This window comes from Amblyomma mixtum, chromosome 2 (genome assembly GCF_055824585.1).
Source record: "Amblyomma mixtum isolate Tamu chromosome 2, ASM5582458v1, whole genome shotgun sequence".
NCBI lineage: Eukaryota > Metazoa > Arthropoda > Arachnida > Ixodida > Ixodidae > Amblyomma > Amblyomma mixtum.
Genome location: NC_143013.1, coordinates 219,873,107 through 219,887,251, shown reverse-complemented (window position 1 = coordinate 219,887,251; position 14,145 = coordinate 219,873,107). Strand labels below are relative to the sequence as shown.

The following is a 14,145-nucleotide window of genomic DNA, read 5'->3' as shown; positions in this document are numbered from 1 at the left end:
TTCTCGTGGGGCCTCATTCCTATGGTGTTTTGGTTTCTTCGGACGCTTATTTTTAAGCTGTGCTCCGTAAAAGCAGATGTGGTCCCATTGTTTAGCCTGTGGCTGTCAAAAGCCGAACTGAAAAACCACAGACACTTTCAAATCCACCACATAACACTTATGACAGCTGCATGCTGTTACTAGCGTTTCCCCCGAACACAGATATACGAATGCCATAAAGTAACCTCCATAGTTAAATCTTGCTCGTGTGCTCATGGCGGAACAACCTGTTCTAGATCAGTGCAGCTTGCATTTTTCTTTCGTATCGAGCCGACATATGACAGTACTCACCATTTTTTTCTCCAAACTCTTCATATTTGTACAGGAAGCCTACGCCAACAGCAGCTGTTCTGGGAAACCGGACATACAGCTGGCACGAGGGTTCATGCCTCCGATACGGCGGGAAGGGCCAGAATCCAGTGCAGTACGAGCCCGTACGAAACGTACATTTTCCTCGTTGAAGAGATCCTGTGGGTTATCCCTGTAAGAGGCATACGCAAGGGCTGCACGGAGGTAAAACTTTCAGGGCACCGGCACGTTTATACCAAAGCAGTTCATCAGCTACTGGCGAACTGCAGGTGCTGGATGGTGCGTCGCTAAGTGAACTTGATAGCGGATTGGTCAGTGTTGACACTGAAAGTTAGCCTTTAGAAACCGCTGCTACACCGTTGCAAAGCTTAACAAGATCAGCAGCCGGCGTCACTTTACAGAAACTTCCAGGAAGAAACCAGGACTAAGCACTTCAAGAGAGCAGGATATACCTGAAAAAAAAAGAAAGATTGCTACAAAACTTTCCGCCTCCAAAAACGAGAAATTGCGATCATGAATGTTATTAATGAAAACCACCACAAGAAGCTCTTGCTGAAAGCATGTAGCACAGATATGATACACGAAGCAGATGTGGAAAACCCAAAACCCTCGCCAAGGTCTGCTTCTCTGAATGGGCATGTGAGTGAGACGGTGGTGACCATCGACGACATCGAGCGGCTTGCCCACGTTAAATTACTTCCGAAGGTAAAAACCTTCTACCAAGACGGCGCCGACCAGCAACAAACTTTGGCCGAAAATCTTCATGCGTATAAAAGGTACGTCAGCGGCCGAAATATACCTTACCGTGGCGACATTTGCTCACGCTCCATGCTTTTATTCGCTGATATCGCATTTGTTTTTTGATGCTGTTAACGGCAGGACATAATTTGAAACCAATTGAAATGCAGTCCTAAAGTCAATGCTTTGTATTAATTAAATGATTTGCTTGAGGCGTTACACTTTTACAGTTTTAGTCACTTGACAACTAAAAACTGTGTTCAGTACTTGGCATGTTCGTTCGAAAAGCAGTCACTCCAGTGTTTAAAAAAAAACATATGCTTTTTAACAAAAGCACATATACCTAGTTTAAATAATCAACACATTTTCACTCCTGTCTAATGTGACACGTTAGCTTTAGAGTGAGAACGGCTTTAAGCTGTAAGCTTTGGAAAAATGCTTCAGACGACTTTGCTTTTAAGCCTAATCACGAAAGATTCCATTGAAAACATATCACCCGCTTTTATGGTGATGCCGCTTGCACGTCTTCGTTCTATGTTTTTCTTCTATAGGTGGTTCTTAGCGCTACTGGGCCCTTATTTCATGATCCCGCTTAATTTTCTGCTTTCTATTTTTTGTTTCTGCTTTCACTGGCTTTACTCTTGGTGTAGTGACATTCATTGTATCGGTCTGTGCTTCGTGTAACGATTATGGTCTACATTGCACGTGGCACACAAATAGCAGCACGCGTACTCTGTCTTGTATCTCATGTGTTGAGCATTGAACATTTTGGTATTTGATCAAACTTGTACTCTAAAGTAATAAGTTCCCGTTTTCTGAGTAATATCAGTTGTTATATTACTATAATTGTTCTCCTTGACTGCTTCGCAGAAATCTTCTCCTATAATGGTTCTACTTCCATAATGCCGCATTGTGCCTTAGATCATTGCAAATAATCAGAATATTGTTAAGTCCTTGTCTTGCAATGATTCAGGCAAGTGAAAAAAGGAGCCAACATGCGAGCCTGGTCATCCAGGATTTGGTATTTGAATTGCGTAAAAAGCAAAACAAAAAACCTCTAAATGCAGTGTCAATCATCTGAGTAAGCGTGCTCATACTTTACTTTTTTTTCTCCCGGGTTTGTTATTTGAATTGCATAAAAAGCAACACGGAAAACCTCGAAATGCAGTGTCAATCATCTGAGTAAGCGTGTTCGTACTTTAATTTTTTTCTCTCCCCGGGTTTGGTATTTGAATGGCACAAAAAGCAAAACAAGAAACCTCTAAATGCAGTGTCAATCATCCTAGTAACCGTGTTCGTACTTTACTTTTTTTTCTCCCGGGTTTGGTATTTGAATTGCATAAAAAGCAAAACAAAAACCTCTAAATGCAGTGTCAATCATCCGAGTAAGCGTGTTCATACTTTACTTTATTTTCTCCCCGGAAGCGCAAAACAAAATTTTTCATTCATCACCGTTGATGCAACTTTGATCACTAAGTCGGGTTGCGGGATTTTAATCTTTTCTGCAAAAAAAAAGAACAGAGAACTGGGCGAATCTGCGTTAATTCTTACATTTTTTTTGTTTTTCACACATGAGGCTGAGACTCCTCCCACGTGTTCTGCGGAACGTTGCCACCATAAACACCGATGTCACGTTGTTGGGACGGCGGGTTTCCATGCCGGTGGGAATATCTCCCGCAGCACTGCAAAAGCTGGCCCATCCTGACGGAGAGGCGGCCACAGCTCGAGGTAAGGGAAAGAAACTATTGCGGGAAAGGATGCAGAATGGAAAGGTAATGTGTCCCAGCCCGTACCACCAGATATAGGTGGAGCAACTATATTTGCAAAGAAAATAACAGGGATTTCTCCAAATAAAAATTTTACATGAGAGAAAAATAAAGCGACTTCCATATCGAGCAGCCATAGACGCAGGAATGGGACATAGAGCAGCGGATCGTACCCAACAATTCTGGATAAAAGTATTTTTTGCGGGATACTGTTCATGAACGGAATTTGTTTCATATAATTGAAGATTTCACCATAACAATCAATATATCAGCACATCACCCTGCAGACCTGTATTTTTTTATATAATAACGTTTTTTGCTATCGTCAAAAGCCTTCCCCCTTGGTTTTGTATGGCTGTCTTAACTGTTCGATCCGATCAAAGGAAACACCTTCTAAGAAAGATATTGCTACATGCCAGAAGAATGAGACATTACCTTCAATACTTCCACAAAAGTATCTTAAAATTTTTCAATTTTCAAAATTTTTGTCCTAGAATGTTTGTAAGTGGTGCTCCACTGCCCTGGAATTGCAGAGGCTGCCACCGGAGGAATTTGTGTTAACCAGGATGCTTATGGACGCCATCCTTATGGGCACCATCGAGTGTAACCCAAGCACAGAGTATTTTCGCCTAATGAGCCAAATAGGGCTTGCTCCTTACAAAATACAAAGTTAGATTTAAGTGTATTCTCGGAGGAGTGTTTCTTTAACAGCGCTTAAAAGTAAGCGCCACGATAGTGCTTTCAAAGTATATGCTTTCGTCCGACTACTGCTGCAAACGGTACGATATCGTGCAGATGCCTCTACGAGATTATGATCCAAACGAAATTTTTAATATCCGAAGGTAGAGCAAAAGCTAAACAAAGCGAAGATATACACAAGAACAATGCCGGCGCTAGACCTCGACCGCAGCGCCGGTGTGGTCGTTTCCTGTTTTCATCATTTATAAAGGATGTCTGACCAACTGGCCAGGCTCTCAATGCAGAGTAGGAAGTCATACATAAAGCAAACCATGCAACAATGTGCCTAAGTTGCGGCGCCTTATCAGTAGCCTTCCCTGCGCCTTCCAGCTGCTGCAAACGCCAACACCGTGATGGCCCTGAGCGCGCTCAGCACCACGTCCATGGAAGACGTGACGGTAGCTGCTCCGGGAGGACTTCGCTGGATGCAAATGGAGGTCTTCAAGGACCGCTCGGTGACGACTGACTTGATACGGCGTGCCGAGGCGCTCGGCTACGCAGCCATCGTACTCACCGTAGACATGCCCGTTTTTGGCCTGCGTGTCGCCAACATCAAAAACAAAATGACGTACCCCGAGCATCTCACGTGAGTATGCACCTATTAGTGCCGCCAGTAGAACAAAGCGGGGTGGTGGGCGACTGAAAGCTTTCTTGTGGCAGGGCGATAAAGCAGTACTGGGGTTCGCCTAGCCGGCTCCCCAGTGCTTTCATCTTGTCTCCACCAGGGGTTGCTCAAGTTCGCTGCCGCGATTGTTTCTTTGTAGGTGCCAGTGACGCACATTTCAACAGCTGTAGGATCCAGGAAGAACTCGAGAACGGGCGCATCTACGTTGCTGTGGTAGGGGAACAACCCTTTGCGCACACGCGCCAAGTTCGTGAGGCACAAAGGTGCAAAAGAGTTTGACTTCTAAGTGCAGCTTATTGTCATCTTTTTGGCTCTTGAAATCCATATGGTGCTTATTCAGTTCCTTCCATGTAATAACCTTCTAGTACCTAGACAATGCTGAAGTGTCGTACTCGTCCACCGTCTACCTCAGCAGCCATGGCTCGCGCAGCGCTGGCTCCTTGAATGTCACGCTGGTTATAAGAAGTATACTTCATGCTTTTGTACACTACACCACTATAGATGTATTTCAGGTCGTTGCAGTCACTCAAGTGTGTTGCTAAAAATGGCCGATGGTTCCACCAAATGATATTCCACGGCCGTACCTAGACTCAGTGTACTACAGGTGCTCCACTATCCGCGCAATAAAAAGGGAGTGAGCTGATCGCCTTCTGGGGAGTGCTTAGCTATAGAGCGCTAAACCAAACGAAGCTCTCCCTGTTGTAAGACTTGAGCGAAGCTGTAGGTGGATCGCTATAGAGCGTTTCATGGTGCCGCAAGCTTTTCTTTTCTCTGAAGCTTCACACTAGCCCAAGGTCGAAACGTCGCCTCAGAAAAGTTCATACACAAATTATACTGTTCCAACTGGGCTATTTTAATAATGAGACCTTTTTTGCATTCGTATGAAAAAATCAAAGGGCTGTCACATGAAAGGGAAGTATTTCCTCCCAAGTAGATAGGGTAATAACATTTGACGGTTTAATGATGAGCCGCCAGTTTTCATGAAACAAAAGTAAGGGCGTCGAGCACAAACTCTGGTGCGTAGGGGATGCAGTCAGCCTGCTACTGATTTATAATATAGCTTGTCGGCCAAAATTGAAACGAAACAATTATCCCTTCTTGGGCAAGCTCCATATTCTGAACCGCAAGACTGAATGTAAAATATGCACTCGTGTCTCGTTACTACTGCCACTATGCCAGTATGTTCCCCCTTCGTACTGAATGAATACTCTTTGCAGCAAACGCAACGAACAATCATTATGCAGCGAACGCTAAATTACAAGCCGATTTAATAAATTTCACTCACCCTAGCGACGTGTAAAACAGTTTAACTGCTGTACTTGTACTGCTGCTCTTTTGCACATTTACTTGCGCTCACTGGCACTACATGTATGGTTGAGCTGCGGTAATTTACAGTAGGTTTATTTACATCTGAGTGTAGTGGAATAAATACAGAACTAAATAATGGAATAATTACTCTTTTGTTATCCAGCTTGGCTAACTTCGATGGAACAAACTACAGCCACCTTAAACAGCTCAAGGAGTCCTGCCTAGAAGGCATAAGACAGTCGTTCGACAGGTCCCTAACTTGGGACGTGCTTGTGTGGCTGCGAAGCATCACTAAGCTTCCCCTGGTGGTGAAGGGAATTCTCACGGGTGAGTAAAACGCTGTGTTTGAAAATACAATAATCGGGTACTTAGATAAGGCAGTGATTAATTTCCAGAACTCTATTATTGGCATAAAACTTGGTAAAGCTTGTTTGTTCATTTTCGAAGCCGCCGACACGCGTACTTACTCCCTTTTTGTGTGTGTCACGCGAGAGGGGACTAGATTTCTTTTAGATACGCTCAGCTATTTCTACGATAATCGAGACTGTCGTAAATGCTTGGAATTCCTTCTTGATCTTCAAATGAATCGCGGCTGGGAGCGGCAGGGATTCTGGTCAGCAACGGCTGTAGAGCATATTTTCGGCTATCGCCGTTGCCGAGTTGTATTTGTTTGCGGGCACAGGTTCACTCAATAAAGTTTCCTTAGCAAGCTGTCAGCTGCCTTCTGCCAGCGCCCGCGCTGCCGTCCAAACACTGTGAAATTACCTTGAAGAAATTTTCGCCAAGCGCCCCTTATCTTTATTGTTTACTTCCGGAACGAGATGTAGCAACATTCGAGTACTGGCCTTCCTATTATATATCTGTGTTAACTAACGAGAGAGCTTGTCGCGCTGAATGTACTGTACCTGCCGGCAAAAAGTCTAGAGCTCCATTGCCTGCAAACATTACCAATGTGGACGCTTATGCAATTAAAGCTTGTGCTTCTCGGGCGTGAACTTTTGTCGGTAGGCGGCTATCTTGTTAAAAAATTATGCCGTGTTAAGTGTGAGTTGTTCCGGCATTCTTGTCGGGAACGTCCTGAAAGAAAGCTTTGCAGTAAATTGTCTATGTAAACAAATTAGAGGTACATTTCTTGTGAAATCTTGCGCTCATTATCTATTGTTCCGCAGCGATGCATATATATTTCGTTGGCGCCGCCGTTGCAGCATTCTATGACTGACACGTCACTTCCCTTTTCACTCTTGGGTAACCATAAATAAAGGGGCTACAGTAAGTGTTTAACAGCTCATTGTTGAATGATGGCTCGGCATTTTACAACATTTACATTATTATTATTATTATTAATTTAACTATTATTACAATTTATATCATTATTTGTCATGGCTGCCTTCACCCCTTCATTTCAGTTTTTTTAAACCTTCATGACTATGCCCACTGCTGCATTGCAAACGGTAACTAAGAAAAACAAAAGTGATCAAAACCTCAGGGAGGAACTCAGGGGCAGCAAGTGTTGGCTGAAAGTTGTTGTTTTTTTTTTCATTTTTACTGAGCAAGTCAGTTCAAGGTTCATTAATTAGCACACACGGATACATGCACCCGCCTCAGTGACCTAGTGCCTAAGGCGTTCGGTTGCGGGGTCCAAGGTCGTAGGATCGAAGCCCAGCTGCGCGGCCTCATTTTGCTGTAAGTGAAACGCAAAAACGACCGTGGCATTCGTGATGTCAGTGCACATTAAAGAACCCCAGGTAGCCGGAATTAACATGAAGACCTTAACTACGCCGTCTCTCATAGACCATGCCAAGTTCTGACTGTCTATGCCGTAAAGTGGCCACGTGAAGAGACTGACCAAAGGCGGCCAGTGGGGGGCGCTGCGGTGCGCCTGGGGAATTCCCCATTTCCTATTGAATAGGACCTGCTAATTCACTAGTATACAGCGTTTTTCTCCCTTGCGTAGCCTTGTCCGAGAAGTAGCTTCATCTGGTTACTGGTCCGGGTTGACTTGTGTGCGAGCGTCGTAATCGGCGCATTCCTGGGGGAATTTCGCGCTCGCGCAATAGATGCTGACTGCTGTACTATTACACTGATGAATTAATTAAGCAAACACACGATGTATTTCCATGACGCATGCCCCCGAAAAAGAGCGAGCTGCACTCATGCGCACGATCGACTGCTCGAGTGTCGGAACAGTCGACAGCGCGGCGCGGTCGTGGGCGGAGAGAAATGAAAGCAGCGACGGCTTCCCAGCAGGAAAGCATTCCAGTAATTTAAATTTAACAAAAGGTTCTACCAGCCGAAAATTATTCATATTCGACTAAAACGCACGCACACAGCTTCTCAATGCGTGCATGCAGAGAGTAAGCCACAGCTTTTTAGTTTTTCCGCTCCATCCGTGCCGAAAGTTATACTGTAGTGCCGCCTTAAAGCGGTAATTTCAGTTTTGAGTTTCCGAGCAAAGGAGTAGCTGGAAAGGACTTGGTAGTCAGCAACGCAAGGCATCCGCCAAACAATTCATGGGCAAAGACTGGCGCAGGACGTCTCGCTTTTCACATGGAGCACATGGCTGCTAAAAGAGGAGACAACGCCCATGACATACAAATAATATGCTTGTAGGTGTATGCTTCAGCCATACAGTACAAGCCCATCGATTACAGCTTCCTCGACAATCTCAGAATGGGCGGCACGAAAAAGCCCACTTTTGCAAGGGTCACTAAGCTCGCGTACAATTCAGAAGACCTCCGAACATGAAAACAAAAATGAAAAATGACTTACGAGGGGGGACCCAAAAGAAACCGAACTGAGAGCGCCCTGCCATTCGTAGACGTAGTAGAGAGTTCTACCGCTAGATGGGGTTAGTGGAGACCTTCACGAAATAGCTGTGCAGACGACATAAATTTGTAGGCAAACATTTGAGCGTAGTGTTGTGTTTCGCTTGCAGCTATTTTGTTCCGCCTGCGAAATCTTTATGGCGAATTTAAAAGAACAGAAAGTGTGTTTGAAGTTTTGTTTCCTGCTTGAAAAATCGGCAACGGAAGATTACCAAATGTTGCAGCAGGCTTTTAAAGAGTATGCTATGAGCCGCACACAAGTTTTCGAGTGGTTTGGGCGCTTCAAACGCGGTGAGATGAGTGTCGAAGACCATGCTCGTTCTGGGCGTCCTTCAACGTCGCGAAACGATGAAAACGTTGAAAAAAGCCGTCAAAAAATGAACAAAGATCGTCGTTTCACGATAGACCAAATTTCAGAAGAGATAGGGGTGAGTTGGAGCTGTTGTCAGCGAATTTTGACTGAGCAGTTGCAAATGAGACGTGTTTCCGCTAAATTTCTTCCTCGCATTCTCACACAGGATCAAAAGAACATTCGATTAAATTTGAGTAGGAATTTAAAACAAGAGATTGGAAGTGATCCAAACTTCTTGACCAAAGTCATTACAGGTGATGAGAGTCGGTGTTAGGGGTATGACCCAGAAACTAAGCAAGCGCCAAGCCAGTGGAAGTCTCCCAACTCTCCGAGACCAAAAAAAAAAGCAAGGCAGTTGAAGTCGAATGTGAAGACAATGATCATTGTCTTTTGTGATGTTCGTGTCATTGTGCACCAAGAATTTGTTCGCCCTGGCCAGACTGTCAACCAGCACTTTTATTTGGAAGTTTTAAGACGTCTGCGAGAGGGTGTGCGGAGGAAACGCAAGGAACGTTGGCGATCATGTGACTGGTTCCTTCATCACGACAACGCCCCCGCACACACGGCCTTACGAGTGACCCACTATTTGGCCTCTCGGGGATGGACTGTCGTTCCCCACCCTCCATATTCACCAGACCTAGCCCCGTGCCACTTTTTCTCTTGCCGAGAATGAAGAAAAGTCTAAAAGGGAAGCGTTTTGGTGATGTGGAGGCCGTACAAACAGCTTCGCAAAGGGCACTGCACGATATCAAAATTGAAGAGTTCCAGAGATGCTTCAAAGAGTGGGAAAAAAGACTTGACAAGTGCATCGCATTTCATGGAGAGTACTTTGAAGGTGACTGAAGGAATTTTGCGCAAGAGTTAATAAATAAAGTTTTTATACAAAAAATCCGGTTTCTTTTGGGTCCCCCCTCGTATTTCGCTCAAGTAAAAACAAAAAAAGAACGTTTTCGGGCGGCTGCCGTCTACGGCGTTCATCCCAGTACCTCAACGCAGAGAACTGCGTGAAGCAGACGACGTGAGTGTGTTATTCCATTGATGTCGATGTCGATGTCGGCGGTCCCCTTCGTTCGAGTTGCCGCAGCCTGAAAGACGCGACGGGCCAAAGTAAAAAAAACGGAAAACTTCAAAACCGATCAGCGATCAAAGGGTGTCAGACAAGCAAGCTGTTCGCAACACAAACTAAACGGATTCATTTAGAAGATATCTACTGCAATGAATGAAATGAAATTTTGGGGAACCGTAACTTAAAGTATGAGGACCTGAGTGCAATAAGCAGCTTTAGATGAAAACTAGGGTGTCATGGTTCTTCTATAAGTTTCCAAATCTGCTTGAAAAACTGAGCCAACAATGCGACTATTTTCCCCTTACGACTACCAATACCTTCTCAATGTATTTTCCAGCCGAAGATGCTTGCGAAGCTGTGAAGCATGGTGCATCGGCGATACTCGTATCCAACCATGGTGGGCGCCAGCTTGACGGTGTCCCAGCGACGGTAACCATTGCACGCACCTTGCGATTCTCGTTTATTAATGTTTTCCGCCAAGTAGATTTATTAACAATTACTGGATACCAAGTTAGTAATGATGATTGTGAGGAGGAGGAATATCAATGGCGCTAGGGCAGTTTTGCCGAAACAGAGCGAAGGCACAAAGTATTTTCTTCGCACAAGATGTGGTCAACGACCAATTTTCCCAGCGTTTCAACCCAGAGAAGCCCAACACCAGGCCAGGGGAAAGCTTGTATTCATTGTATCACCGGTGGGCACCCGGAGACAGTAGTTATCGAACCCTGCACCTTCAGCATAGAGGCAGGTCCTCAAACCATAAGACCACACCAGCGGTCAAAATCATATAAATTTTCCTAATTTAAGCATGTGATAAAGCTGTAACTGACTTCACTGGGAGAGTGCTTCTCCATTTACAACCAAGTATGCTTCAAGTGAAACAACCTTGCGGCAGGAGGAAAACATTTCTTCACATTTGCCCGGCTTTTGACGAAAAGATATTCCTAATGTGAAAATATAGAAAAAATGTTGAACACTTGTTTTTTCCCCTTTGTATCCTTTAAACATATAAAGAAAACTAATTTTCCAAAACAACTACTTCTGAAGTGCTTCATAACAGACAAAATTGCGCCATTTGACATAGACAATATGAGAAAAGCTTTCATGCCAGTAATGTCAGCTTTACAGAACTCTCTCCCTTAAGTCAATGAAACCGCATAGAGTGCAATTTCAGGTGTCAGTTCTGCCCGACGCAAACTTCTATTAGGGACGCGCAGTTTTCAGAATTTAATGTTTTCTTTAAAGGTTGGCCTCGTTTGACTACCAAAAATAATTAGAATCTTTGGATATTTACCGCTTCGTTGTGAATAATAGGAAGCATAGAACTTTCGGCAGTAAAGTTTTTCCCGTTTCCTTGAAATGCGATAATAAATTATATTCTAGAGGTCTTCCAGAAAAGATTTTTCCAGCCTCACTTATCTCAGCAGAGGTGTCTTAAGCTTATTCTGTTTTCTTAATCACACTGTGACAAAACATCATTTCGCTTTAAGTATCTGAGCCCACCAACCGCCTGTATCACTGCGATAGAGAGAATCAAAACTGACTTACTTCGAAGTGACACAGCCAGGTTCCTTTTATTATTCTTAGACGATCTATTATTTTACCACCTCCGTTCAATTACCTTTTGCATCTTTTCAGCCACAACAGGTCCATTCATTCCGAAGACAACCTCTTGATGAACGCAGAAAGAAATGCACTAGGTTCTTCCGCTAGCGAACCCTCATTCCGATTTCTTCATATCATTGATATATCGTTCTAAGGCGAAGATAAATGCTTCTACAGTCTACTACAGCAACAGAATTTCGCCCTTATTTATTTCAGTGTATTTCAGAGCTCTCATTTCGGCCATCTCCAGAATACCTTTCTTTGTGCAGTAATAAATAAGGACAGTTAAAAACATGCTTCCTTGGGTAACTACTTCACTGGAACACGTTAAGGTGCAAGTTTGTCATATATAAACGCGCATTAGAAAGGAAATCAAACAATATTTCAGAAATAAGCTTTTTAACATGAAATAGCAACGCTGTTTTTGTGGTTCAGACTCTTATTAAGGAAGTAACTGATACCCATGACAGCTACATCCTCAACAAGGATGTCTTTTGAGCCGAATACACAATTAAGCCGCCGCGGTGGCTCAGTGGCTATGGTGCTCGGCTGCTGGCCCGAAAGACGCGGGTTCGATCCCGGCCGCGGCGGCTGAATTTCTTTGGAGGAGAAATTCTAGAGGCCCGTGTACTGTGCGATGTCAGTGCACGTTAAAGAACCCCAGGTGGTCGAAATTTCCGGAGCCCTCCACTACGGCGTCTCTCATAGCCTTAGTCGCTTTTGGACGTTAAACCCCATAAACCAAACCAAACCAATACACAATTAGGAAAATAACGAACTACAGAAATGTGTGGGAGAGGGGGTAGGCGGGGCTCTTCTTAATTTCCATTGTGGTTGTACAAGTGCGTAGGGAACTTTTTGGGGCAAGCAAACTTCAGTAAAAAATGTGAATCTGGTCGTCGAGTGCAGGCGCTAGCAAGACATGCATAGCAGGAAAGTGAGGCTCCTGATAAATTGTATCCGCACTATAATTTTGCCAAGGTCTTCTGGCTGCTCGACGGCCCACCCTGTTCACCCGCTTTTATCCTGCTAATCAGGTAGCGCGTATGGCCTTCCTGATTGCTTATGAGGCCGGAAGGTCCGCCGCCATCAGCCGCTTCACTTGCAGATTAACATCGTGTCAATGGTATAAGCTCGCTTTATGTTTGGTGATGAGTTGGGCTTCATGTTGGGCCCCAAGTTCTTAGCAGTTTCTGGACGATATGACCCTCAAAATTTTTAGGAACCTGGTAGCGTGGCCTGAGAATTGCGAGTGCATAGTGAAGGTCGCACTGAGAAGCGACCTTCACTATGCACTCGTCACTATGCACAGGCGACCAAGCATTAACGCTTTTTCATGGTTGTAGTCTTTCGAGCACTCTTACGGAGACATGTACGACCTGCGCGCGTACATTGTTTTTAGTGCACTAGCACTTACAGTGGCCGTTCGTCTGTCCTTCTGTCCGTTTGTCCGTCCGTCCGTCCGTCCGTCCGTCCGTCCGTCCGTCCGTCCGTCCGTCCGTCCGTCCGTCCGTCCGTCCGTCCGTCCGTCTGTCTGTCTGTCTGTCTGTCTGTCTGTCTGTCTGTCTGTCTGTCTGTCTGTCTGTCTGTCTGTCTGTCTGTCTGTCTGTCTGTCTGTCTGTCTGTCTGTCTGTCTGTCTGTCTGTCTGTCTGTCTGTCTGTCTGTCTGTCTGTCTGTCTGTCTGTCTGTCTGTCTGTCTGTCTGTCTGTCTGTCTGTCTGTCTGTCTGTCTGTCTGTCTGTCTGTCTGTCTGTCTGTCTGTCTGTCTGTCTGTCTGTCTGTCTGTCTGTCTGTCTGTCTGTCTGTCTGTCTGTCTGTCTGTCTGTCTGTCTGTCTGTCTGTCTGTCTGTCTGTCTGTCTGTCTGTCTGTCTGTCTGTCTGTCTGTCTGTCTGTCTGTCTGTCTGTCTGTCTGTCTGTCTGTCTGTCTGTCTGTCTGTCTGTCTGTCTGTCTGTCTGTCTGTCTGTCTGTCTGTCTGTCTGTCTGTCTGTCTGTCTGTCTGTCTGTCTGTCTGTCTGTCTGTCTGTCTGTCTGTCTGTCTGTCTGTCTGTCTGTCTGTCTGTCTGTCTGTCTGTCTGTCTGTCTGTCTGTCTGTCTGTCTGTCTGTCTGTCTGTCTGTCTGTCTGTCTGTCTGTCTGTCTGTCTGTCTGTCTGTCTGTCTGTCTGTCTGTCTGTCTGTCTGTCTGTCTGTCTGTCTGTCTGTCTGTCTGTCTGTCTGTCTGTCTGTCTGTCTGTCTGTCTGTCTGTCTGTCTGTCTGTCTGTCTGTCTGTCTGTCTGTCTGTCTGTCTGTCTGTCTGTCTGTCTGTCTGTCTGTCTGTCTGTCTGTCTGTCTGTCTGTCTGTCTGTCTGTCTGTCTGTCTGTCTGTCTGTCTGTCTGTCTGTCTGTCTGTCTGTCTGTCTGTCTGTCTGTCTGTCTGTCTGTCTGTCTGTCTGTCTGTCTGTCTGTCTGTCTGTCTGTCTGTCTGTCTGTCTGTCTGTCTGTCTGTCTGTCTGTCTGTCTGTCTGTCTGTCTGTCTGTCTGTCTGTCTGTCTGTCTGTCTGTCTGTCTGTCTGTCTGTCTGTCTGTCTGTCTGTCTGTCTGTCTGTCTGTCTGTCTGTCTGTCTGTCTGTCTGTCTGTCTGTCTGTCTGTCTGTCTGTCTGTCTGTCTGTCTGTCTGTCTGTCTGTCTGTCTGTCTGTCTGTCTGTCTGTCTGTCTGTCTGTCTGTCTGTCTGTCTGTCTGTCTGTCTGTCTGTCTGTCTGTCTGTCTGTCTGTCTGTCTGTCTGTCTGTCTGT

At 45.1% G+C, this 14,145-nt stretch overlaps 1 protein-coding gene across 1 annotated transcript in view; it reads left to right on the top strand.

The window, feature by feature from the left end:
- The first annotated feature begins 891 nt into the window (after positions 1-891).
- The window catches only part of LOC149362627 (uncharacterized), a 21,840-nt gene continuing 8,586 nt past the window's right edge, over positions 892-14,145 (top strand). Inside the window, exons 1-5 of the mRNA XM_089568345.1 lie at positions 892-1,124; positions 2,663-2,814; positions 3,921-4,176; positions 5,687-5,850; positions 10,104-10,195. Of these exons, the coding sequence (XP_089424471.1) occupies positions 922-1,124; positions 2,663-2,814; positions 3,921-4,176; positions 5,687-5,850; positions 10,104-10,195 (867 nt within the window). The 5' untranslated portion in view covers positions 892-921. The remainder of the gene's footprint in view (positions 1,125-2,662; positions 2,815-3,920; positions 4,177-5,686; positions 5,851-10,103; positions 10,196-14,145) is intronic.